Source organism: Lacerta agilis, chromosome 6, assembly GCF_009819535.1.
Source record: "Lacerta agilis isolate rLacAgi1 chromosome 6, rLacAgi1.pri, whole genome shotgun sequence".
In the NCBI taxonomy this organism is placed as follows: domain Eukaryota; kingdom Metazoa; phylum Chordata; class Lepidosauria; order Squamata; family Lacertidae; genus Lacerta; species Lacerta agilis.
Window position 1 is genome coordinate 86,658,258 of NC_046317.1, and position 25,753 is coordinate 86,684,010.

The 25,753-nt window shown below is 47.7% G+C and overlaps 1 protein-coding gene and 1 long non-coding RNA gene across 2 annotated transcripts in view; both read left to right on the plus strand.

The window, feature by feature from the left end:
- The first annotated feature begins 1,088 nt into the window (after positions 1-1,088).
- On the plus strand, positions 1,089-9,824 carry LOC117047809. The gene is made up of 3 exons (XR_004426779.1): positions 1,089-1,410; positions 3,743-3,811; positions 9,788-9,824. It is a non-coding gene; the product is annotated as an uncharacterized LOC117047809 (long non-coding RNA).
- Positions 9,825-11,968: 2,144 nt separating this feature from the next.
- Positions 11,969-25,753, plus strand: part of COL9A3 (collagen type IX alpha 3 chain) — a 48,170-nt gene continuing 34,385 nt past the window's right edge. Inside the window, exons 1-8 of the mRNA XM_033153991.1 lie at positions 11,969-12,046; positions 12,554-12,625; positions 12,959-13,012; positions 19,804-19,839; positions 20,672-20,695; positions 21,805-21,858; positions 24,758-24,811; positions 25,411-25,452. Of these exons, the coding sequence (XP_033009882.1) occupies positions 11,969-12,046; positions 12,554-12,625; positions 12,959-13,012; positions 19,804-19,839; positions 20,672-20,695; positions 21,805-21,858; positions 24,758-24,811; positions 25,411-25,452 (414 nt within the window). The remainder of the gene's footprint in view (positions 12,047-12,553; positions 12,626-12,958; positions 13,013-19,803; positions 19,840-20,671; positions 20,696-21,804; positions 21,859-24,757; positions 24,812-25,410; positions 25,453-25,753) is intronic.

Sequence of the window (25,753 nt, forward strand, 5' to 3'; positions counted from 1 at the left end):
ATCAACCTCTTGACGAGCAGAGCAGAAGTGTTTCCTATAAGAATTACCACATTAGGATATCCACATTGCCTGACATCAGCCCAGACAGCAGTAGTTGATCTCTGGCGAATCTGGTTAATTCACACGTGCTGCTCATCACTGATCGATTGATCAAGGGATCAATAAGTATGTCTGAACTCTTGCTGCCGGTTTGTGCAGTACAGATTTCCCCCACTTAATGCAGTCCTAATGTGGCCCCTGCAGCCATTCCAATCATGGTGGGGCTCTGATTCACAGGAATCGCTGTCACAGATATGTCCTTGGTGTCGGAGAGATCAAGACCTTTTTGCATTGCCAAATGGATCACCCACCACAACATATATTTAACCCACTTAGAACAGTCACAGCTTCCCCCAAATAATTCTGGGCACTGTTGTTGAAGTGTGTTGAGAGATAGGAGACCCCTTGTCCCCTCCCAGAGCCACAATTAATTATCAGGGTGACTTGATCTACTCTTCCCAGGGAACTCTAGGAATTATAACTCGGTGAGGGGAATAGGGGTCGCCTAACAACGCGGGTGGCGCTGTGGGTTAAACCACAGAGCCTAGGGCTTGCTGATCAGAAGGTCGGCGGTTTGAATCCCCGCAACGGGGTGAGCTCCTGTTGCTCGGTCCCTGGTCCTGCCTACCTAGCAGTTCGAAAGCATATCAAAGTGCAAGTAGATAAATGGGTACCGTTCTGGCGGGAAGGTAAACAGCGTTTCCGTGCGCTGCTCTGGTTCGCCAGAAGCGGCTTAGTCATGCTGGCCACATGACCCGGAAACTACGCCGGCTCCCTTGGCCAGTAACGCGAGATGAGCGCCACAACCCCAGGGTCAGACACGACTGGACCTAATGGTCAGGGGTCCCTTTACCTTTTTAACAACCTTCAGCACCCTTAACAAACTACACCTCCCAGAATTATTTGGGGGAAGCAGTGATTGTTTATAGTGGCATCATAGTGCTTTAAATATATGGTGTGGACATAGCCTAAGTCAGCTAACCCACGCCAATCTTTGACGCTGCCCTCTGTGCCTGGGCCCCTTCCAGCAAGCTGGAAAAAATATATTGAGTTGTGAATGGAGGTGTCCAGCTCTTCTCTTCCTCCTCCCCTTTCTCAGTTGCCCGGTCTCGTTCTCCATCAGAGTCCAGCCCCCTCTGCCTCCTAGGCTGGCGGTGTCTCTCCCCTTCCAGACAGGAGGCACAGGTTTCTCTGGCGGTGGAAGGGACTCGTTCCGGAGTGGAGATTCTGAAAAGCACAGGGCGGAATAATAGGCAGCAGGGGGAGAAGGTTTCTGGAGCCAAGAGGAATTAATTTGTGACGGCTATGGCTGGGTTCTCAGCCCTCGGATTACTTCTTCTTTCTCAGCTTTTGGCCTCCTCCTCAGCTCAGGTAAGAATTGTTCCTTCTGCCTTTTCCAAAGGACAGAGCTTCCCAGCTGCAGTTTAGCTCCATCTTCTGGAACAAGCAATCCACATCTCCCAAAAAGGAAAAGGACAGACCGTATCACTTTCCCGTTAAGTATAGATAGGTCCGTGTGAGGTTTCAGCCTGAAAGCAGCAGGACTTACATCTGGGTTGGTGTGGATGGGATCTGGCTGGGAGTCCGGGCACTTCCCTGAGCAGCAATTAATCTTCAATGCTCACGTTTTCGTTTGCGCAGTCAAGATAGCAGAATACGAGAGCGTTCTTGGTCTTAGGAATCGGGCTGTGATTCAAAGAGTCTAGTGATTATGAAAACTGAGCTGTTTGCAAGATCCTTATCTATATTATCTTTGCAATGCTGTTGTATGGTCCGTGTCATAAACCAACTTCGTTAAACTTTACGAGTTTCTAACACGAAACACTTTCCCCCCTCGCTATAAAATATTAACGCTAAGATGTTGGGGAGTTGACTTGGTAGAGTAACCGTTTTGTTTAACATGAAAGCATCAAGTTTCACGCTGAACAAAAACTCCAGTGTGTTCTGTATTTTCAGCGTTTTGGGAGGTGTGAGCTCCCCCCCCCCCTTTCCCAATCAGTTGATCTCCTCCAAACTAAATTTTAAGAGGGAAATAATAGCCTTATAGCAAATCATTCATGCAGCAGAGGTCCCGTTCCTAAACAGCACCCTGCAAGGAATATTAATTACTGGATTATGGGGAAATTAAAAGTATTCTTTTCTTTAAAGTTGCCAGTGAAGTTTGTCTGCAGCCAGGTTCAGGAATCTAGAGTCGTCCTGTCCCATCCGTGAGCAAACCTTGCTGTACAAAGAAAGCTTTGTTGACCAATGCCTGGTTGCAAGTTACTCTCTGGGGCTTTTTTCCACATAGAAAAGCATTTATAGCATTCCCCCCCCCCCTCCCACCTTAGCACCAAACAGTGCGTGCATTCATTGAGTTGAATTTGACGCAGCTCGGGGAAATTAACTGCAGACCCCTATTTCTCCTACTTTATAGACATATTATAAAGATGGCAATTTGCGCACTGTTGTAACTTTAACCGTAGTTCGCCAACACAACATTGGAAGGTGGTTCTTAAGGGCCACAGGTCTGTAAAACTCAGTAGGGTTTAGATGTGCAATTAATGTAATTGGGAATCGTGCTTGCTGAATCTTTTCTGCGCTATAAATCCCATGCTGCAAAGGAAGAGGGTCCTTGACCCTTTAGCCACCAGGGGAGGGGGGAGAGAGAGAAATCCTTTTGAGCCACAAATTTGTCTGAAAGTTTAGAAATAGACAGCCAATGGAAACATACAGGAGAGAGATGGAAACCCAAGTGCGGGTCGGAGAATCCGTATTTCAAAGGAATAGAGTTTAGGACAGGGATATGAGCTGTTTGTAGCTGCCTTTGTTTTTAAGGGTGGCTGATAAAATGTATTTTATAATATACACACTATCCTGGTGTCGGTACTTAATGAAGGGTGGATGGTGCATCGTTTAAACCAAATAAATAAAATGCCGAGGTTTATGTCCCCCACTCAGCTATGATGCCAGTTGGGTTGTTCTGCATATGTGATTGCCATAATAGTGGCGATTAGGATCAAGTGGAATGACCCCGAGAACAGAAGATACAAGCAGTGCCAGATTTACGTATAGCTAAACAAGCTATAGCTTAGGGCCCCACTCTCTTGGGGGCCCCCCAAAAAAAACTAAAGAAAAAAAAACTGGATGTACAAAATACAAGATGAAAAATAATTATGTTGATAAAATACATACCGGTATTTTGTTATGTGCAAATGGCTTTAGATACCTATTAGGTCCTTAAATTACCATATAGCATATATTCAACACAAAAAACAGCGACAATTTGTTGTTGACAAAGGACAGCTGGACATATAAAGGGCCCCATTACCTTCAGTAGCTTAGGGTCTCATCAAACCTAAATCCGGCCCTGGATACAAGTGTGATGAATTATGGTTGTGGAATGGGGTCCCCCCCCTCCCATTTCTGAAAGGGTGTCGCTAAATGAAGAATCTGGAATTGAATGTGTGCTTGTTTCAAAGTTCCTCAAAATCTAACCCCAGAAACAGGGCAAGGGGGAATTTGTGCAACATGTTCTAAAGAAAGCTGGAGGTTGGTCTCCGTAGCATCTGAGCTGGTTAGGTTCCCACTCAAAGAGTTCCTTAGGTGCCTGTCCAAAACAGAAGGGGATTTAGAAGTCTCTGGTTGTCCATGAATTTCCTGATCTATTTCCTTACATTTCGCCTGATTCAAAGCCTCACTTTTCTCCTGCTTCCCTTTCCAGAGGCCAGGACCACGGGGCCCTCCTGGACCACGAGGACCCCCGGGAACATCTGGCAAAGATGGCATAGATGTAAGTATCTGAGCAGCCTGGGATTGGACCAAGCTTGAGGGAGAAATGGGTGGAGCATCAGTGTGGGCCAGCCTAATAGGCTGAGTAGAATTACTGGTGGGTCAACCTCTAACCTCCTGTCTGGCTTGGAGGCTTGCTATTTATAGTGCAGAATGTGCCTCTTTCATCTCCCCTTCCTGAGAGAGTCTTAAGCAACCTTTCTCCAACCGCAGAACATCTAGTTTGTCAAGAACATGACCACATCTTCTTGGGCAGTCCTCTGCTTCTTGCTGGACAAAATGAAGCACTGAGATCATAGAATTGTAGAATTGGAGGGGACCACAAGGGTCATCTAGTCCAACCCCCTGCAATGCAGGAATCTTTTGCCCAACATGGGGCTTGAACCCACGGCCCGATAAATAATCCTTCATAGAATTAAACCTGAATATTACTTGCTAGGTTGAATTTTTTGAGCGTGTGCCTTGTTTCAATAAACAGGCAATGTCATATAACCTCTGCACAAGTTTAGAATCATGCAATCATGACAGACAGCTTGAGCACTCAGTAAATCTCCCTGTGTTTCGTCCAGTTTAAACTGTTGTTCTTGAGCTTTAGGATTTATTGGTATTTGTTCATGTTTTTGCTGTACTGTGCTTTTCAGGTCATATTCATGCCATAAAATGCATATACATTTTAAGCAAAGTGTGCTATTTTGGAAGGATGAGAAATAGAGAAGATGTATCCCACAGCTCGGGGATGCAGGTGGCACTGTGGGTTAAACCACAGAGCCTAGGGCTTGCCGATCAGAAGGTCGGCGGTTCGAATCCCCGCAACGGGGTGAGCTCCCGTTGCTCGGTCCCAGCTCCTGCCCACCTAGCAGTTTGAAAGCACTTCAAAGTGCAAGTAGATAAATAGGTACTGCTCCGACGGGAAGGTAAACGGTGTTTCCGTGCACTGCTCTGGTTCGCCAGAAGCGGTTTGTCATGCTGGCCACATGACCCGGAAGCTATACGCCGGCTCCCTTGGCCAGTAATGCAAGATGAGCGCCGCAACCCCAGAGTCGGACACGACTGGACCTAATGGTCAGGGGTCCCTTTACCTTTACCTTATTTATCCCATAGCTCAGATTCCACCGAACTGGGAACATGGGGGAGCCACCCGTGGCATTGCATTTCTTCCAGCGCATGATTCCAAATTTCACTATTTTATTGTTTAATCTATTGAATTTATCTACTGCTCTTCATCTGAGTATGGTGGGCAGGACCCCAAATTCTTTCACATCTGCGCAGGTCATCCAGCTGCCAGCTGGGGGCGCTAGAAGCAATGCAACCGCAAAAGGTCTTCCTTCTGGGTCACAAGTTAGGAAAACAACAAGCAGGATCAAGAGTAGGGCTAATTTTTACCGACAGATGCATGAGTGAAAACAGTTTTTGGAGAACCCAGCATGCACCACCACAAGCAGCTTCTCGTTTCACTGTTGCCTTGGGAGCATAAATGCTTTGGGCTGGGTCGGCATTACCGAGATCTGGCAAATGCTCCCACCGGACGGGAAGAAAGGGGAAGGGTCTCCAGCTCAGTGGCAGATCATCTGCCTGGCCTGCAGAAGGTACCGGCTTCAATCTTTGCCATTTCCAAGTAGGGCTGGAATAGCCTCCGCAGACCCGGAAGTGCGCCGGAAATGATGCTATGCGCAAAAGCTATTTCCGGTGCTGCACCAGAAGTGCGCCGGAAATGACGCTTGCACATGCGCACAAGCTATTTCTGGTGTCATGCCAACCTGGAGATGGGCAGCCGCACCACACCGCGCCAGTAAGAGTGGGCGGTGGCAGGGGTCGGATACGGCCAGCGGGCCTTAGTTTGGGGACCCCTGCTCTTGCCCAACACTGTTCCATAGAGTCTCTCGCCCTCCTGAGCAGATTTTCAGGAGATGTAGTGGGCTTCAGATGGAAGGAGGGAACTGCCTCCCACTTCTGCCAGCTAAAGTGCCCTCTGAGCGTTGTTCCGCTCACACCAGCTGTGAACTAGGGGGTTGGACTACATGACCCTCAGGGCTCCCTTCCAACTCTACAATTCTATGATTCCAGGAAAGTTTTGTACAATAAACCCTTCCCATCCCCACCTTCAAAAACACACACACTGATATTCTTGTCATGATCTAACAAGGTAATTGCTTAGCTCCTAAGAATAGAACAGCTGTCAAATGGGAATTGATTTAACTGACATTAAAAACTATAGTGTGTTTGGCTCTGTGTGTGTGTGTGTGTGTGTGTGTGTGTGTGTGTAGGGGGGGTTAATCCATTTTTAAAATGTATTTATGTCTGAAGTTGACTTTTATGTGAACATATGATACAGATTTCATAGAAATAAATAAACTTGCGAAGGGGGATTTTTGCTGTGCACCCTTAAATATAATTGATTAGCGGCTGATGGATTAAGTTCTGACTCCCCATTCCCCCACCCGCAATTTTTTCTTCTTGTTGTCTGTTCTACGGAGGATCAGAAAGGTGGATTCGGAGGACTGGGAACCACAGGGTAGCCACTTTTAAAAGGTGTTAACGTGTCAGCATGTAGAGAGTTGGTTGGTGCTTAAGCCTTGAACCAAGTGGCTGAACCAAACATACCTCTCTGCCAGAGCTCAGCATCTGCTTTGTATGTAGACAGTTAGTCCTGGGTTCAATCCCCAAGAAGAGCTGGGAGTTTCTCCGGCTTGAAACCCTTCAGAGCTGCTACCAGTCTGTGTAGACAGTACTAAGCCAGATCGCCCAACGTTTCTTCCTATGTTCCTCTGCTACCGAGGCTTTTTCCCATGGGAAGGGGCTAGCTAACTCCAGGCTTAATTGTACGATCAGAAGTCCGCAGGTGACCACCAACGTCACATGCAAAAGATTCCTGCGTTGCAAGGGGGTTGGACTAGATGACCCTCAGAGATCCCTTCCGACCCTGTGATTCTGTGCTGAAGGTGAAATGCTGAATCCAGCTCAGGATGAGGGCATTTGACATGATGTGCAGACTTTGCTTTGCCCAAAATTGACATTAAGATCAAACCTTTATAAGGCAAATATGTCACAAAACAGCATGCAAGCTTTTCAGCTCAACAGAATTCTTCATGAGGGCAAGCAAAGCAAGGAGGGAAATTTGCCAAAGAGAGGAACGTTTTCTCTGAACAATGATTCCCTGAAATTATGAGTAAAGCTACTTATTTTAACCCAAAATTAATCCCCAGCTTTATTAATATGGACACAGCTTAGTTTCCCCCCATTCCCATTATCCACCTACCAAGGAACCTGTGTTTGGCCAAAGGGTCAAGACAGACCTGGGCTATTAGACGGGTTTTTATATTTTCAAAAATGAGGGGGCCACTCATTTGCACGCTCCTCCTTTCTGGCGGTCTCGGGTGCAACCTGCAACCTTGCAGAGTAGCCTCATTTCGATGTGTTCTCCTCCATTGTCCCCCGAGACAGAAGGATGCCAGCCGAGCAACCAACCTGCGCCCACCCAGCTCCCTTTGCTTTATGATATGGGAGCAGCCAAGGAAGAACAGGTTTAAGAACGCCGTCATCTAAGGGTGAGAAGTCAGGTGGCCACACACTTTGATGATCTTACCAGCCATTGAGATCCGGGAAGATCTTGGAGGTTGCAGAATCTCCTCCATTGGAGATTTTTCAGCAGAGGTTGGATGGCCATTTGTCATGGATGCCTTGATTCCTGCATTGCACGGGGTTGGATTGGATGGCCCTTGGGGTCCCAACTCTCCAATTCTATGACCCAACACCTACCCCAACAGCAGTTCCAGAAGTCTGTTTTAGTAATCTAGGCATCCATCAGGCATGATTGGATGAATTCAGCAGGTCCCCTGCATCTGAATGACTCCACACTCTTCTATTCTAGTTACAGGTGGGTAGCCGTGTTGGTCTGCCATAGTCGAAACAAAATCAAAAATTCTTTCCAGTAGCACCTTAGAGACCAACTGAGTTTGTTCTTGGTATGAGCTTTCGTGTGCATGCACACTTCTTCAGATACACATCAACCTCACCAAGGTCCATCAACCTCACCAAGAAACTGGCACAGGTACAGACAGATATCTTCTTTCTAACTAAATGCAAAAACCTGGACATTATACCCAAGGGTCTTAGAATTAAGAACCCTCTACAATCCACTTATCCTGTGTATCTGAAGAAGTGTGCATGCACACGAAAGCTCATACCAAGAACAAACTCAGTTGGTCTCTAAGGTGCTACTGGAAAGAATTTTTGATTTTGTTTCTTCTATTCTAAACATAGGACATAGGATCAGACCAAAGGCATCAGGGGTGGGGAACCCTTTGTCCCCCAGGTGTTGCTGAACTACAACTCCCATCATCCTTAGCCATTGTCAGGCTGCCAGGCAAGGCTTACCTCCCCCCGTCTGTATATAATAATAATAATAATAATAATAATAATAATAATAATAAATTTATACCTCGCCCATCTGGCTGGGCCTCCCCAGCCACTCTGGGCGGCTTCCAACAAAACATTAAAATACAATAATCAATCAAACATTAAAAGCTTCCCTAAACAGGGCTGCCTTCAGATGTCTTCTAAAAGTCTGGTAGTTGTTGTTCTCTTTGGCATCTGGTGGGAGGGCATTCACTGTATACAAGTATCTGAAGAAGTGTGCATGCACACGAAAGCTCATACCAAGAACAAACTTAGTTGGTCTCTAAGGTGCTACCGGAAGGAATTTTTTAATTTTTAATTTTGTTTTAAGTGACAATAAAGTATTTCAAATTCACAGGGCGGGTGCCACTACCGAGAAGGCCCTCTGCCTGGTTCCCTGTAGCTTGGCTTCTCGCAGTGAGGGAACCGCCTCAGTGTCCAGGCAGAACGATGGGGGTGGAGATGCTCCTTCAGATATACTGGACCGAGGCTGTTTAGGGCTTTAAACAGCACATAGCGAAAGCAGTCTTTTGGCAGCAACAGAGAGGTTTATTAAACACAGCACAAACATTAAGCGTCCGGCCTCACTTTGCAGGTGCTCCCAATTGAGTTCCTTCCACTTCCCTCTAGCCACTTCCGTCTTCCCGTCTCCTCACCACGTGATCCCTCCACCACCGAGCCTTCTGAGAGGCTACCCTATCCAGACACCTGGCTCTAGGATTCATGGCCTGCAAACTTTCTAGTGAGGGAGATTCAACCAGCTCTCTCTCTCTTCCCATTCCTCTCCCTTTGATTGCTATTCGGCGAGCTGTCAGTTTCCGAACTGTGCCCTTCCGCGAACCGTTGCTCTAGGTCGATACTGTCCTCCTGCTCCAGAGGAGCTTCAGGATTAGGCCCTTGAGCAGAGGGAGAGAGGGGCTCCCACCATTCTTCCTCAGAGCAATACACTTCTGTCTGGTTCCTGACAGCCATTAACCATGCTTGCTGGAGCTGCTTGGGAATGTCCCCTGCCCGAAATCCTGGAGAGCTGCTGCCAGTCAGTGTAGACAGCACTGGCCTAGATGGAGCAATGGCCTGACTCAGGGCTCACCCGCTTGCCCCATGCTTAGGAAGCACGAGTCTAAGCGGTTTTGCCTTTGCCCTGCCACTTCCCCCTGGAAAACCTGCTCTTCAGCGCAGTCTTTAGAGGACTGTGAAGCTCAGGGTCGCGGGTTCGAGCCCCACATTGGGCAAAAGATTCCTGCATTGCAGGGGGTTGGACTAGATGACCCTCGTGGTCCCTTCCAACTCTACAATTCTATGCAGGAATATGCAGCTGTCCCGTACGGGGATCAAACCTGTGACCTGGGTGTATCGTTGCTTTCCTTGGCGATCAAAGCAAATGATGCTTTAGGAGTTCCTAAATCTTAGTGGACAGTGAAGTTCTAGCAAGTACTCAAGCATCCAAACTTACAGGAAATCTGCATGTGCTTTTAGTGGGGCTGGGGAAGGATTGGGTGTAAATATGGCAGCTGCCGGTGGAGGTAGGAACCTAACTCTTAATTCTGCTTTCTTTCTTTTTTCCTTTTTAAAAAATATTTAGGGAGAACCTGGTCCTCCCGGTTTGCCTGGTCCATCAGTAAGTATTTGCTCATTTAACATCACTTATTGTTGTCCTTGGGGAAGTCCAACAAGGGTCATCACTCAGTGGTAGATCAGAGACTTTGCATGCAGATGCTCTGTGTGGGTGGCTGGGATTAAGAGCTACTTTGGATAGATGGGAGATTCTGCATGTGTGCTCTGTTACTGTATTTTAGATACACCACTGCCCATTTTCTCCTCCCCCCCCTTTTTTGCTGCAGTGAAAATCTGCATTTTATGAGAAGCTATATTCTGTTGTGCATTTTTCCTTATGGTCATTTTATTTCTGTAACTGTTCGGATCTGCATATTGCATAGATATCGCATTACGTCTTGTGCTTTGTGTTCTGTGTTGTAAACTGCCCCGTGGTCTTTTGACAAAGGGTGGTATGCAATTCTTTTAATAATAATAGTAATAATAATGGATAACAAAAAAATAAAAGTTAGTAATAGTAATGAGGTTGATGCAGAAGGTCCCAGGTTCAAATCTCCAGCATCTCCAGGTAGGGAGATGTGTTGCTGCTTGTCAGTGTAGACCAGGCATGTCCAACAGGTAGATCGTGATCTACCGGTAGATCACTGGACGTCTGTGGTAGATCACTGGTAGATCAGTGGCTCCCTCCAAAGAAGCTAAAAAACTTTGGCTCTCCTAAAAAAAAAGCTCAACATCTTTGCCCTGCACCCCTAAAATGACCTGAACCACCAAAAATAGGGCTTTCTTTCCTAAAAAAAAAAAAGCTCAGTGTCACTTTCCTCTTCCCTAAAGAAGCTCAACAACTTTTGCGTGAACCCCCCAAAACAGGACTTTCATTCCTAAAAAAAAAAAAAAGCTCAACAAAAAGGGGGTAGATAACTGCCAGTTTTTAACTCTGTGAGTAGATCGCAGTCTCTTGGAAGTTGGCCACCCCTGGTGTAGACAATACAGAGCTAGATGGACCTAAGGAATGATTAGAAGCATCTCTGGTACAAGAAAGAGACCAGAATCAGGGGCAAAGGTTATAGGAGGAGTAGAGACAGCAAAGGACCAAGGAACACACTTGAATAGGAAATAAAAGCAGCTTCCGGTAACTTATTTCTGAAAAGACAGGTAGGGATGAAAAACTTGAGAGCCTCTAGCTCAGTGGTTATCAAGCTTTTCCCCCTGGGCCACACTTTCAGAATAAAAATTTGCTTGTACAACACCCAAATTTTTTTTTACTGATAAGAAATTCGTTGGGAAACGAAAAGGAACAGCTCCTATGTCAGGGACTGTGCTGAGGAGGGCTGCAGTGAGGAGGAATGGTGGGAGCCTCCCCTTCCCCCTGATCCTGAATCTTCCCAGGAGCAGCAGCGCAGTATAGATTTGGAACAGTGGTTTGCAGAGGGGCACAGTTCAGAAGGCAGAAGCTGGGAAATACTGGATGGGGAACAGCTAGGAGAAGAAACACTGGGAGAGAGAGGGTTAAGAGATTTATAGTCTTTGGACAGCATTCATCTGCTCAGCCCAAGGTCAAGAATTGCTAAGAAAGTGGCAGAACAGAAAGCACAGAGGGTATAAACTCAGATTACTAGATGTAGGAGTGACGTAGATTAATAGGGACGGAAAGGGGTGTGATCCTTAATTGGGAGCACCGCCATTTCTTTGTTCTCTCGCTGTGATTATTAAAGTTTCTAACTGGTAAGAAGACTCCTTTTCCTTTGTTCTGCTTATCTACTGCCACGGGGGGAAGGAAGCCAATTCCCTTAAGCCTGACGTCCTAGCAGTGTATGATTTATAACATAGAACTTTTTTTCAAAAAATATGATCATGGGAAGCATAGAATAATGCAGCTGCATAAGAACACAGATCGTTCCCAAAGTATAATATTGTGACTGGGACTGGTAGGGCATTGTCGAGGGTGCAGCAGTGGAAGGGAGCCTGGAGTCTGACTCGCGAGAGGAGGGCAGTGGTTTGTGGGGGGGCCTGTACCACCCAGGAGGCAAGACTCAGAGGCAGGGGGGGGGCTTCAAAGCTGGAGGGTGGAGGACAGGAGGAAGAAGAGGTAGGTCAGGCAAGTGAAGGGCTGGATGCTTCCCCACCTTCTCCTGCACCACTGTCTCCCAGAACCAGGAGGGAGCTGAAAAGGGATGAGCAGAGCAAGTTTCCACGAAGGCGAAGTCTCCGGATGCAGCAAGTGGTCCTCTGTTGCTGCAGCTGCTCCACAAAGCATGGACCTGGGCGCAGCTGCCTAGCTGCTGGATTGGTGTGCATTGATACCCAGAACTGTAGAAGCGACTATGTTATCTTTGGCAATAAATACTTAGCTATCTGCCGTGTGCATTCCTTTGCACCCTTGTCATATCGATTGCCCTTGGATCTTCCTGCCACACTTGCCACCCTCTCCGGCCACATGGCACACCACACCCTTTGAGAACCACTGCTCTGGCTTGTGGGGCTGCAGAGGAATGCCTAGGGAGCACAAAGCCGTTTTTCTTTCTCCACATGCCGCAGCAGAGAAGTGCTCAGAGCCTTGAGAAATACTCCACAACTCATTAGGCAGGCCGCAGGGGTAGAACTCTGCTGAGGGGGTCCTTCCTTCCTGCGGGTGGGAGTCAAGCATGGATCCAGTTCCGAGACTTCCAAGAAATTCTGTGCTTATATGTGCTGCAGAGTCCATGCTTTTAAGAAAGTGTTGACACTGAAGCCGTGCTATCCTGTTATATCTCTGTGATTGTTGTATTAACAGTGCCTGCCTCTTAATCTGGTTTAGGGGCCAAAAGGAGCACCAGGGAAGCCTGGGAAAGCAGGGAATGCCGGTTTGCCTGGCCTTCCAGGAGTAGATGTAAGTATTGCATATTCCTTCCCGCACCCTCCTTGTTAGTGAGAGCGATTCCCAGCATGCTTTGCTGACATGCCAAGGCAGCATCCCAGTGCTCAAATCATGGGGAGAAGATCTTTCTCCGTGTTCTTCAATATAGTCATTCTCTCTCTCTCTCTCTCTCTCTCTCTCTCTCAAGGATCCCACTCTGTTCTCTTGGCTATAATTTTTAAAAAACTGGTTGTAATATTGAATTTTGTCCGTTGTTCTACCTTGCCTTTGGATCTTATGTTGAAGGATGGGAAAGAAATCTAATAGATGAAAACGTTAATATTTTCTCTGCTGTTTCTTCGTCAGGGTTTAACGGGATCTGATGGCCCACCTGGACCAGTAGGGCCACCAGGGGACAGAGTAAGTACCAGAACTTTTAAAAACTTGAAGGACCGTTGGGGCAAAAGCAAGCTCATTGACCAAAGTGGAATGGCGATGTTAATCTGCATCCCAGGGGCAGGAAACCTGTGCTCTTCCAGGTGTTGCTGGTTTCTCCTTCAGAAAAGGTGGAATTGGCAATTAATTGTTCCACCTCTGGCCCCGCCCATCTCTGCCATGTGGCTCTTAGATGGTTTGCCCAGAAGTGAATGTGACCCTTAGGCTAAAAATGGTCTCCTGCCCCTGTGATAGTTGATCTAGAATGGGGGTGAGGAACGTGCGGCCCTCTAGATCAGGCTTCCTCAACCTCGGCCCTCCAGGTGTTTTGAGACTACAATTCCCATCATCCCTGACCACTGGTCCTGCTAGCTAGGGATCATGGGAGTTGTAGGCCAAAAACATCTGGAGGGCCGAGGTTGAGGAAGCCTGCTCTAGATGTTGTTCTTCTGCAAGTCCCAACATCCCTGACTGACCATTGGCTGTGCTGGCTGGGTTGGATGGGAGTTAGAATCAAAGAATAGAATTGTAGAATTGTACAGTTGGAAGGGACCCTGAGGATCATCCAAACTTGATGTCAGTCTTCAGAGGATCCAACCCCCACTCCCATGGTAGGTTACCAGGAATGGATAAGACAAGGGAAGTTCTTACCAATGCTTTTTATTCAATATTCCCAGAGAGAGGCTTAGAAATGCAGCCTCCTGGAGTAATGGGGTTGCTCCAAGTGAAACCCCACCCCCTCCGTCTCCCACATTATGCATCATCACTACAGTGGCTGATCTGTGCCTTCTGCCTCTGAGCTCTCTGCTCTCCTACTTTCAATGCCCACCGAATTCTGAGAGAGAGGGGGATCTGGAATGCTTTCTAAGGACACTGAGTCTGTCAGCTGTCTCTCGCCTTCTTCTTCTTCTTCTCCTCCTCCTCCTCCTCCTCCTCCTCCTCCTTCTTCTTCTCCTCCTCCTCCTCCTCCTCCTCCTCCTCCTCCTTTCCCAGTTTTTCTCCTCGTCTGCCTCTGAGCTGTGGCTTCCCTCAAACCCCTGCTGTAATTCTGGACTGTCTGAGGCTGGGGAGGCGGTCTCCACCATTCCTCCTCTGCCCAGTCCCTGACACTTGAGTCTCCAGCTGTTATTGGACTACAACTCCCATCATCCCTAGCTAGCGAGACCAATGGTCAGAGATGATGGGAATTGTAGTCCGAAAACTGCTGGAGATCCAAGTTGGAAAAACCCTGATCTAGTCCAACCCCCTGCAATGCAGGAATCTCAGCTAAAGCATCCACGACAGGCCCCCACCCAACTTCTCCTTAAGAACATCCACCACCTCCCAAGGGAAGCCATTCTACTGTCGAACAGTTCTTACTGTCAGAAAGTTCATCTTGATGGTTAGTCGGAATCTCCTTTCTCGTAACTTGAAGCCATTGGTTGGAGTCCTACCCTTCAAAGCAGGAGAAAGCAAGGTTGCTCCATCCTCCATGCGACAGTCCTTTAGATATTTGAAGATGGCTATCATCTCTCATCTCAGTCTCCTTTTATCCAGGCTAAACAATATCTGGAGAGGTCCACGGGTCCCGTAACTTTGCTATTACCCACTGCACATACAGCTAACCAGTGTCTTAATTACTTTCCATATTTTAAGGGATTTTGGCTCAAGATTTGTGCGTGTTCTGCAGCCGATTTGATGTTAATAATTAGCAAGCTTTCTCCGAGAACTCATCATTTCTTCAGTCATTAAGAAGGACAACAATCCACTCTTTCGTTCCAAGCATCCAACACTGCAAAAGACTAGTTTAGCATCGGTCAGAAAGTAGTCCAGGAACAAAACAAAACAAAAAATGTGAATAACCGAGCTTTTAAAAATATATAACTAAGCTGGCATTTGTAAACAAAGTTGATCTTGATGGGATTACAGCCTGATCTTAAGGGGGTGGAAATGGAATTAATTATGGCTTTGAGCTCTCAGAAGCTGTCCATCTGATTAGAGGGTTGTCTTTAAATTTAACGGGGGTGGGGGAACCCTACTAATCTGCTTTGGTGTGGTATGCAGAATGCCAGGGTGCCCTTCCTTTTGAACTCCAAATCAAGCAACAACTTTTCAGATGTTTTCGTAAACCAAGTCCCCCCTTTTTAAGGCAAATTCATACAGGAAAGAGCTTTCGACAGGATATCTCTGTTCTGCCTCCACGGTCATAGCAGGCAATGTTTCTCAGTACAGTACCAGTTACTGGAAGCCGCAGGAGAGGGGAATGCTCTTGTGTTCGAATCCTGCTTAAAGGCACTTGCATCCTCAAATGGGGTTCAAAGACACGCAATGGTGGGAAAGGGGAGGCGCTTTGCAAACGACAGGCAGGAGGGGCGCTGAACTCCTCCTGTGCCTGTTAGTGTTCATCTGCAAATGCACCACCCACCCACACCGACATCCCCACATGCATATTGTTACAGAAGTTAGGTGCCACTCCCACACTCTGCAAGATTGTCAGCGTGGTGTAGTGATTAAGAGCAGTAGACTCGTAATCTGGGGAACCGGGTTCGCTTCCCCGCTCCTCCACATGAAGCTGCTGGGTGACCTTGGGCTAGTCACACTTCTCTGAAGTCTCTCTGCCCCACTCACCTCACAGAGTCTTTGTTGTGGGGGAGGAAGGGAAAGGAGAATGTTAGCCGCTTTGAGACTCCTTAGGGTAGTGATAAAGCAGGATATCAAATCCAAACTCCTCCTCCTCCTCCTCCTCCTCCTCCTCTTCTTCTTCTTCTTCTTCTTCTTCTTCTTCTTCTTCTTCTTCCAAGAACTCAACCAGGGTCTGTGTCCCTTTGGAGAAGGGGTCAGCAAACTTTTTCAGCAGGGGGCTGGTCCACTGTCCCTCAGACCTTGTGGAGTGCTGGACTATTTGGGGGGGGGGGTGATGCAAGAGCACCATGAGCTCCGGTGGCTGCTTACCTGTGTCTTGCGAGGGGCAGGGGCTGGCGGCGGCAGAGGGACAATGAGCAGTGTGCGAAAGGGCTCCAGAGAGGGGCTGCATAAAATGGCGCTGCTCAAGCGCTGCTGCTGCTGCTGCTGCTGGCACCAACAAAGCCCAGCCCCCTTCCTCCTCTAGGCAGGGCGGGGAGAAGCCAGGAGGGAGGGAGGAGGCGCCACCACCGCGTGATGGAGAGGGAGGGAGAGGGAAAGAATGCAGGCACTGTCGATCCATACGGTGATTCCAGGACTGTCCACAGGCCGGATCCAGAAGGCAATTGTGCCTAATCCGGCCCGCGGGCCTTAGTGTGCCTACCCATGCTTTGGAGAATTGAGACACGGCGGAGACAGTTGTGTTGTTGTTGTTGTTGTTCAGTCGTTCAGTCGTGTCCGACTCTTCGTGACCCCATGGACCAGAGCACGGCAGGCACCCCTATCCTCCACTGCCTCCCGCAGTTTGGCCAAACTCATCCCAGTTGCTTCGAGAACACTGTCCAACCATCTCATCCTCTGCCGTCCCCTTCTCCTTGTGCCCTTCATCTTTCCCAACATCAGGGTCTTTTCCAGGGAGTCTTCTCTTCTCATGAGGTGGCCAAAGTACTGGAGCCTCAACTTCAACTTCTAGTGAGCACTCAGGCCTGATTTCTTTAAGGATGGATAGGTTTGATCTTCTTGCAGTCCATGGGACTCTCAAGAGTCTCCTCCAGCACCATAATTCAAAAGCATCAATTCTTCGGCGATCAGCCTTCTTTATGGTCCAGCTCTATAAAGACTGGAGACAGTTGTAGCTTTAAGAAATATGGTCTATTCCCCTATTTACACCTTCAGTCTGCATGGAGGGAGTCCAGATCTTACAGCATGGTCATTTCAAGAGGGGCCTGTCCCTCACATCAGTGCAGCCAGCCTTCAGCCAGCCTGCCCAAGATGGATCCCAGTCTTTCTTCTCCCTCCTTCTTCCCAGAACATCCCGCTAAAAAACTCTCTTTTCCTTTCACCTCACACCCAGTTGCCCCAGCAATCTTCCAACCCCCCCAGTCTCTGTTCGCAGCTCAGGGCAAGGGGGGTGGGGAGGACAGTTGCCTTGCTTTGTTCTCAATGGCCTTGTATTGTTTCTTTATGGCCCTAACTTGCCCAGGTCGTTTTGCGTAGGCTAGCCCAAGAATTCCTTGGCAGCGTGTATTTACCCTTCACATCCCAAATAATCGAATTCCTGCCATTTATTAATTTCTAGGGTTTAGTGGGGTCCACCCCCAAAAAACCTATAACAATATGCACAATATTCACAGCTCCCTCCAGTCCTCAACCTGAACAACTCTTTCTGTCAGAAAGTTCTTCCTGATGTTTAGTCGGAATCTCCTTTCTTTTAACGTGAATGGTGCCACCACACCCTCTGACATGCCCCAGCGCAAAACTGGGACATGCGTCTTCCGGGTTGTGCTGCCACACGAGTCACATGACCTCCATGGACATGACAGTTTTCACATGCAGGGCAGAATAAAGATAATAGTTTGAGTTCCTCACTTGAAGCTTTATAAATTTATATATTGTAAAATCACGGATGGAAACCATTAATTATGCACTGGAGCTGTTGAAACAAAATAGGAAATTCTTTCCAGTAGCACCTTAGAGACCAACTGAGTTTGTTCTTGGTATGAGCTTTCGTGTGCATGCACACTTCTTCAGGTACCTTCAGATACCTTCAGATACCTTCTTCAGTATCTGAAGAAGTGTGCATGCACACGAAAGCTCATACCAAGAACAAACTCAGTTGGTCCCTAAGGTGCTACTGGAAAGAATTTCCTATTTTGTTTCGACTATGGAGCTGTTGACTAAGGGATTATTATTATTATTATAGCTGAAATGTAACTGATATTAATTAAGATTATGGAACGCAGTGATGTCAGATCGGAAATGCACCCAGTCCACCATGCGGGGAGCCACTTTAACTAAAATGCATCAATTGGAAGTTGATTGACATTTTGATAATTTTGATAATTTGGGAATTAACTATTACTATTATAATTTGGCTATTACAGTGGTACCTTGGTTTTTGAACGTCTCCGTTGACGAACATTTCAGTTTACAAACACCGTAAACCCAGAAGTAAATGCTTCGGTTTTCGAAAGCATTTTGGAAGCTTCTGTATTGAGTTTTCCGGAAACACCATCAAAGCATTGAGTTTTCCGTATTGAATTTTCCATTTTCGATTGTTTTGGAACTCGGAACAGTCTTCCGGAACGGATTATGTTCAGAAACCGAGGTACCACTATACAGTCATACCTTGGGTTACAGACGCTTCAGGTTGCACGTTTTCAGATTGCGCACCGCGCCAAACCCGGAAGTACTGGAACGGGTTACTTCCGGGTTTCCACGCTCACGCATGTGCAGAAGTGCTAAATCGCGCTTTGCGCATGCACAGAAGTGACGAATCGCAACTCACACGTGCGCAGACATGGCGCTGTGGGTTGTGAATGCTGTTGGTTGCGAACGCTGCGGGTTGCGAATGTGCCTCCCTTATTACTGAGTTGAAAGGGAGGGGAGGGCAAATATATATGCACAGGGGCGTAGTAAGGTGGGGGTGGGGGGCGTGCCGCCCCGGGCAGCACCCTGGGGTGGGGGTGACACTTGGGGCAGGGGGCACTGCCCCCCACGGTTGGCGCCGCTGTGCTTGCTGTCTTAGCCAGCCGCTGGCGCCTGCCTTTCTTTTTTTTCTCCCTGCTGCCGGGCGGCCAGAGACGAGGAGGGGTGTCAGGCTTGTCACCTGCTTGCCTTGGCTTTTCTTTTTTAAAAGGACTTTTCTCCCCGCTGCTGGGGTGGCCAGCGAGGAGGAGGAGTGTCACAAGGGTGACACCCCCCCCATCCTCGCTGCCCCCCCCGCCCCTGCGGGTGGCTCCGCCCGGCAGCGGGGAGAGAAGCCTTTTTAAAAAAAGAAAAGCCAAGGCAAGCAGGTTGCTTGCCTTTGCTTTGCTTTGCTTTGCTTTTTTAAAAATGGCTTTTTTCCCCGCTGTCGGGGCTGGAGTCGCAGTGACGTTGCATCATGACGTCACGATGCCCCGTCCCCAGGGGTGCCTCCGGTCGCCCCCCGGGTACCGAGGAGCCTTCCTACGCCCCTGTATATGCAATTTATTGTTTCCTGCAATTTCTCTATACTTGCATCTCTATACATCCAGCAGCATCAACATGAGGAGGTTGGTTGTTTTTTTTTTTTGCACAACTAGTTCGAAGCGATCTAGTGCAAATGGGCACTGGACTGGCATGTGCATTCAGCTGTGCAAGGCGACATGAGTCTCTTTCTGCACCAACCACTCATGTGTATGGTAATTATGCACAAGGTAGAACTGGTTTTGTGACCACCAGTGCTCAGCACTATTTGACAAGGCTGGGAGCACCTTCTCAGATGGTTGGGCAGTGGGCATGAATTCCCACTTCCCCACCTCCCAAAGCAGCAGCAGCAGCAGCAGTGTGGCATAATGGTTAGAATGTTGGACTATGACCTGGGAGAGACCTGGGTTAGGATCCCCACTCAGCCCTGAAACTCACTGGGTGAGCTTGGGCCAGTCACCACCTCTCAAACTAACCTGCCTTGCAGGGTTGTTTTGCAGATGAAATGGGGAGGAAGAGAGCTCCCTGGAAGTTTTGCATATAAATGCAAAAACAAACAAATAAAAATGAAATAAAATTGGAAGAAGCATGACTGCAAAGAGGTGTTCACAAAAGAGTAGAATGCAGGGTTTCTGTGATCATTTTGACACCTGTCCCTAAATGGCAACTTTCACAGTGGAAACCAAATTCAGTGCAGCGCTAATTTTAATGTTTCAATCTGGCAGGGCGCCATAGGACCTGCGGGGCCAGCTGGACCAGCCGTGAGTGAACCTACAATTTTATATCTCTTGCATATAAGTATGGAGTAAGTTGTGCATCACGCACATTGCTTTGTAGTGCAATGTCAACAGGGAACCTTCGTGCTGCTGTTTCTGAAGTCGCAGGAATAAGGCAAGGGCATAGCTAAGGGGCAGAACACACCTTTTGCATCCAGGTCAGGGGTCGGCAACCTGTGGCAACCTATGGGCCACAAGGGGCCCATGGGGGTCGTTTAACTGGCCCACAAACAGCCCCCGAACTGAGCCACCCACTTGGAGAGTCCCCGCGAGCTGCGCTGAATCAGCACAGTGTGGGGACTTGCTTTCGTGGCACCGGAAATCACGTCTGCGCCGATGCCGGAAATTGCGTCTGCGCAGATACAGGTGCCAGAAATCGTGTCTGAGCAGATGCAGATGCCGAAAATTGCGTCTGCGCAGATGCAGACGCTGGAAATCGTGTCTGCGCAGATGCAGACGCCAGAAATTGTGGGGGGCGTGCAATCCAGCCCATGGAGGGATCTCATAGAATCCTAGAGTTGGAAGAGACCACAAGGGCCATCCAGTCCAACCCCCTGCCAAGCAGGAAACACCATCAAAGCATTCCTGACAGATGGCTGTCAAGCCTCCGCTTCAAGACCTCCAAAGAAGGAGACTCCACCACACTCCTTGGCTGGAGTGAACCAGTCCAGGCAAGGTAAACCTTGCTGATGTTTGAAAACTGCACATTTTATATTTGAATAAAGGGAAGGGGAAAGAGGAGAGAGTGGGTTTTCAAACAAGATCTATTTTTTATGAATCTTCTATTTTTAAAATGTAATTTTCATCTCACTTTCAGGGCAAAGGACTTCCAGGGCCTCCGGTAAGTAAGACCAGCTTGGTACTATTTGCCGAAATCTAACCACACCAGTGCTCAGTACTTACCTTCGCCTCCCTGAGAACTGCGTTCACAGCACTCCATTTTCAAACAATGCCTGCATCAGTTTTAGATGGGAGATCTAGAAATGTTCCAGGGCATTTAAGACTTTGTATTTGTAGGGTAGGTGAGGTAGAAGATCTCCCCCGTTATATACTCCACTGTCACCTCTCCCCAAACCCCAGAAAGAGATTTTTTTGGGGAACAGATGCTGAAGTGAAAATATGTTGGCTGTTATCTGATTGCAATCTGGTTGTGCCATACAAAACAGCCCTGTTTGCTAAAGCCACTAAAAGTATTCGTGCTAGCTATACAAAAGACAATGTTGTAGACCGTGCAGGCAATTCATTAATTTGACTTATTGTAAATGGATGTATATCTCTGGATATGTATATATATTTAACAGGTTTTAATTGACTTGCTGGATCTGTAATTGACTTTGTAATGGCTTTTAGTCAAACGCAATAAATGATGGATTGGATTGGAAGTAAGACCTAGCTCCTTAGCAAGGTGATTCAAATACCCCATTTCCCCGTGTATAAGACGATGTTATTTTATTTTTAAAAATGATGCTTAAAATTGGGGGCCGTCTTGTACACGGATAGTGGAGAGGTGGGACGGGCGATTGCTGACCGTCGCTAGCAGGAGATTGTCAGCGGCATTTTTGCTGGCGAATGGTGGGTGCGGCAAGGTCCGCTGACTATTGGCTGCTGCGGCAATTGGTTGGGCGATCGGCGCTTGCTTTTGGTGAGCGTGCAGACGATTGGTGGCTTCGTCGATGTGCATGCGATTGCCTGTTGCGGTCCTGCGGGTGATTGAACTTTGTCAAACCCCCCCAAAAGCTCAACAAGTCTGGGCAATCCGCCCCCCCCTGAAAAAAAGCTCAGCAACTGCGGGCATTCTCCACCCCCCCCCAAAAGCTCATTTTCTCAATTTGGAGTCCCAAAAAAAGAGGTAGCGTCTTATACATGGGGGCGTGTTATACGCTGAAAAATATGGCACTTTGTATGTTCAGAGCTCCTGTCCTCATATAACATGCTTTCTCTCTTTTGCAGGGACCTCCAGGCCCCAGTGGGCTCCCAGGTGGAAATGGATATCCAGGACCACCCGTGAGTTCCCCTTCCTTCTGAAATTTCCCATGCCATGATGTGACCCAAAAGGGACAAAAAAAATCTCTTGCCTTTCAGCACTGCGGTTTTTTCAGGTGTTGCAACTGTATGTTCCAACGACCAGGTGGCGACCTTTCCTTTATAAGCAATGCCTGCCAGCATAATGGCACCCTCTTGGAGCCAAGTGCTGAATCGGTTCAAAATTTGCCTGTTGCGTCTCCTTTTAGAGTGGTTGAGAAGGGAGCAGGGGCAGACTCTGGTCATTTGGCTCCCTCAGCGAGCACAACTTTTGTCCCCTTTCCGCCCGGAAATATTTCTTATTTTCACAAGAACTCCTTTTGGTACAGTGGCTTTTTTATCGAACTTCTCAGTGTGTACACATATAAATGTAGGTTTACTGTTACTGTTATTTTGTGCCCCCTCGGCTCAGCGCCCTGTACTGTGGAACCGCCCTAAACCCAGCACTGCCTGGAAGGAAACGGCCACAAAAAATTTTTTCCCATGGAGGTGGTTTGTGCAATTTTCGTTTCTGGTGAGAAGAATGCAGGTTTGCCGCATCAACCTTGCTTGAAGCTTCCTTTGCATGACGACAGCCCAGTGGGGAGCTAGGATGCCTTTGGGTACCCAAGGAATAAGATGCCCTCCTATAATATAATTCCCCTTCTTTACAGCCAACCACCTTATTTATCAATAACTCAGCGGAGCTCAGAATGCCCTAAAGCAGAGTTCTCCAGAGAGGTGCCCATGGGCACACACGTGCCCACAGAGACCTTCCTCAGTGCTTGCTGGGTTCCCCATCATCCCACCCGGAAATGAGGCTTGAAAGAAGCTGCCTTTGAAGGTGACCCGGAAACTACAGTTAATCCTGAATCCGGCAGCTAGACTGGTGACTGGGAGCGGCCGCCGAGACCATATAACACTGGTCCTGAAAGACCTATGTTGGCTTCCAGTAGGTTTCCATGCACAATTCAAAGTGTTGGCGCTGACCTTTAAAGCCCTAAACGGCCTCGGCCCAGTATTCCTGAAGGAGCGTCTCCACCTCTATCGTCCAACCCGGACACTGAGGTCCAGCTCCGAGGGCCTTCTGGCGGTGCCCTCGCTGCGAGAAGTAAAGCTACAGGGAACCAGGCAGAGGGCCTACTCGGTGGTGGCGCCCACCCTGTGGAACACCCTCCCATCGGATGTCAAGGAAATAAACAACTATCTGACTTTTAGAAGACATCTGAAGGCAGCCCTGTTTAGGGAAGTTTTTAATGTTTGATGTTTTATCTTGCTTTTCATATTCCGTTTGCACACAGCATTTTCTCTAGTTTGCAGATATGCCCTGCTGCAAAAGCTGGCGATCCCTGCTTTAAGGACGGAGCATGGCACTTTGCCTCTGAAAAATGTTTTGTTTTGTCCCCCCCTCCCCTGTCCTGTCCATTAATTCCCCTGCTCCTGGGGTCCTCTTCCACTCACTGAGCTTGACTGTGCAAAACCCCTGCTCTGACTCCCTGCCGCTAGTATCCTGGCTCCCATGTGATCCTTTCCCAGCCAGCCTGGGCTTTCACCTCTACGGCATCCGCCTCGCTGGAAAGGTTTGGCCTCACATAACAAACACAGCGGGGACGTCAAACTGTTTGCCTGCCTGAATTTTTGTTGGGATTGGCTGCGCGAAGCTGCTGCATCAGCAAAGCCCCCGGGGAGACCGGGAGAGCAAATGTTAAGTCCCCGGCAACATTTCCACTGCATGAGTGGCTCTTTTTGTACTTTGGGGCACCAGTGTGCTTGAGTAAACAGACACAGAATGGAGCGAGATCTTCATTCAGATAATCCAATAGGGGTGTGTGTGTGTGCAAAGTATCACCAAGTAAAACATATCAGTGCAAGGATTTCTGGTGGTGCAACAGGATTTCACCCTCTCTCTCCCCCCTCAATCTGTTATGGGGTCCCCCCCAACCCTCAGGAGCAGATTTGGAAAGCATGTGAGGTGAACACAGTGGGGGGAGGAGGAGGAGGAGGAGGAGGTGGAGGAGGAGGAATAAATTCCCGTTGTGCAAGTGAAATTGTGCTGCTAGGATGCATTAGTTGGAGACTGCAAAAATGTCAGGGGGGCATAGTGCGGGTGAACATGCTAGCTCCACCTCCCTTGCCTCTTGTTCATCACCTTCCAAATTGTGGAAGGCTTGTGGGGAGATTTTGGAACCCCGGTCTGTGGCCTGCCACAAAGGAGAAGGTGATGAATATTGACGCCCTCCTTCTCCTATTTCCCCCTATTTGGGAACCGCAAAATAAACTAGGCCTGTAATCTGGGCAGGGTGCGAGACAGTTACGATGTGAACAGGTGGTATAAATTCTACACCAGGAAAATGGACTATATAAGGAGTGTTTGCGCATTCAGCGTTGGCTGCGTAACCAATGCTTGCGATGTGCAAACCAGTCAGTGCACACGCTTTCACCCAAAGACTTGTGCAGGCAGCACCTACCTGTGTTCCATGTATTGGGTTGTCTCCAATATTAGCCCTACTCAGAGTAGACCCATTGCAATGTATGGGCTCGACTGACCTAGGTGCATTAATTTAAACAGATCTTATTTGGTAACTGCTGGCTTGTTTGGAACCCACCGCAGTGCGCGTTCTTTAAACTGCATCATAAAAACGTTGCTTCTCCCTCCCCGGGTTTTGCAGGACAAATCCTCCCCACATTTTCAAGAATTCAGAAGCCTTATTAAGATTTGTACAGTTACCCACAATATGTATGTTGATGGGATTTCATAAATTTGGGATACCTTTATGTGCAACCTCCAATTCTTCAAAATCATCTCCCAGATCTGCATTGGCTGAAGCTGGAAATTATTTCTCCGCAAATATAAATAGGCCACATCTTCATTGAAACCTTTGCTATTTCTCATTCTGTTTAGGGGCCAGCTGGAATTCCTGGTTTTGCTGGACCACCGGGACCTCCAGGACCACCAGTAAGTTTAGATTTTATTTCTCCCCAGATCATACTATTGCACTTGGGGGAAATTGCCGGCTCAGCTACCCATCACTATATCCTTTGGGGGGAACCCACAAGGGATGCCATTTCTTTAGCAATAGCGTTATGTTCAGGAAAGCAATAGCTTTCGCTGCTGACAGCCGATGAAAAATTGTAATGCACTTCAATGCACATTAGTGCTGTTCAGTGAATACTAATGCAATAATGGAATGGAGACACAGATTGCCCAGTGCTTCGGGCGAGGTGAAAAAGTACCGTACTTTTCTGTGTATAAGACTAGGGTTTTTTTCTTTAAAAGTTATGCTAAATAATAATGTTATTTTTCATTTGTGCTGAGAGCCATCTTGGGTCCCGACTGGGAGAAAAGCAGGATATAAATGAATAAAATGCTGTTTTGATTATTTCCAGCTCTTGAATCTTCAAAAAATAAATAAATAGCGAATTGTTCAGATCTGATTAGACACTCATACGGAACACAATAAAAGCAGCTTGCAGCCTGTCTGAATTCAAATATATTCTTTGCTACCCTTGGCCTGTGTTGGTGACATATTTTAAACCCCACGCTCTTTGTTGCAGGGTATTCCTGGAGTTATCCCCGATGGCAATGGAGACCTTCAGGTACTGTTTCCTTTTACACACCTGTCAAACTGTTTGAGTTATTTTCCAACTGCACAAATGCTTAAGCTGTATATATCTTTTAGCGTGACAGAACTTACACTCTGGAACTCCATGCCTGTTGACACCAGGCAGGCGCATTCACTGTACTCTTTTTGGCGCCTGCTAAAAACATTTTGAATGTTTTAAAGATCCGCCTTTACTGGTTTTTACTGATAATTCTGCTTTATTCTCTTTGGAAATGGCTTTCAAGGTTTGTTTGTTTGTTTGTTTGTTTGTTTGTTTACAATCCCTAATTGTATAA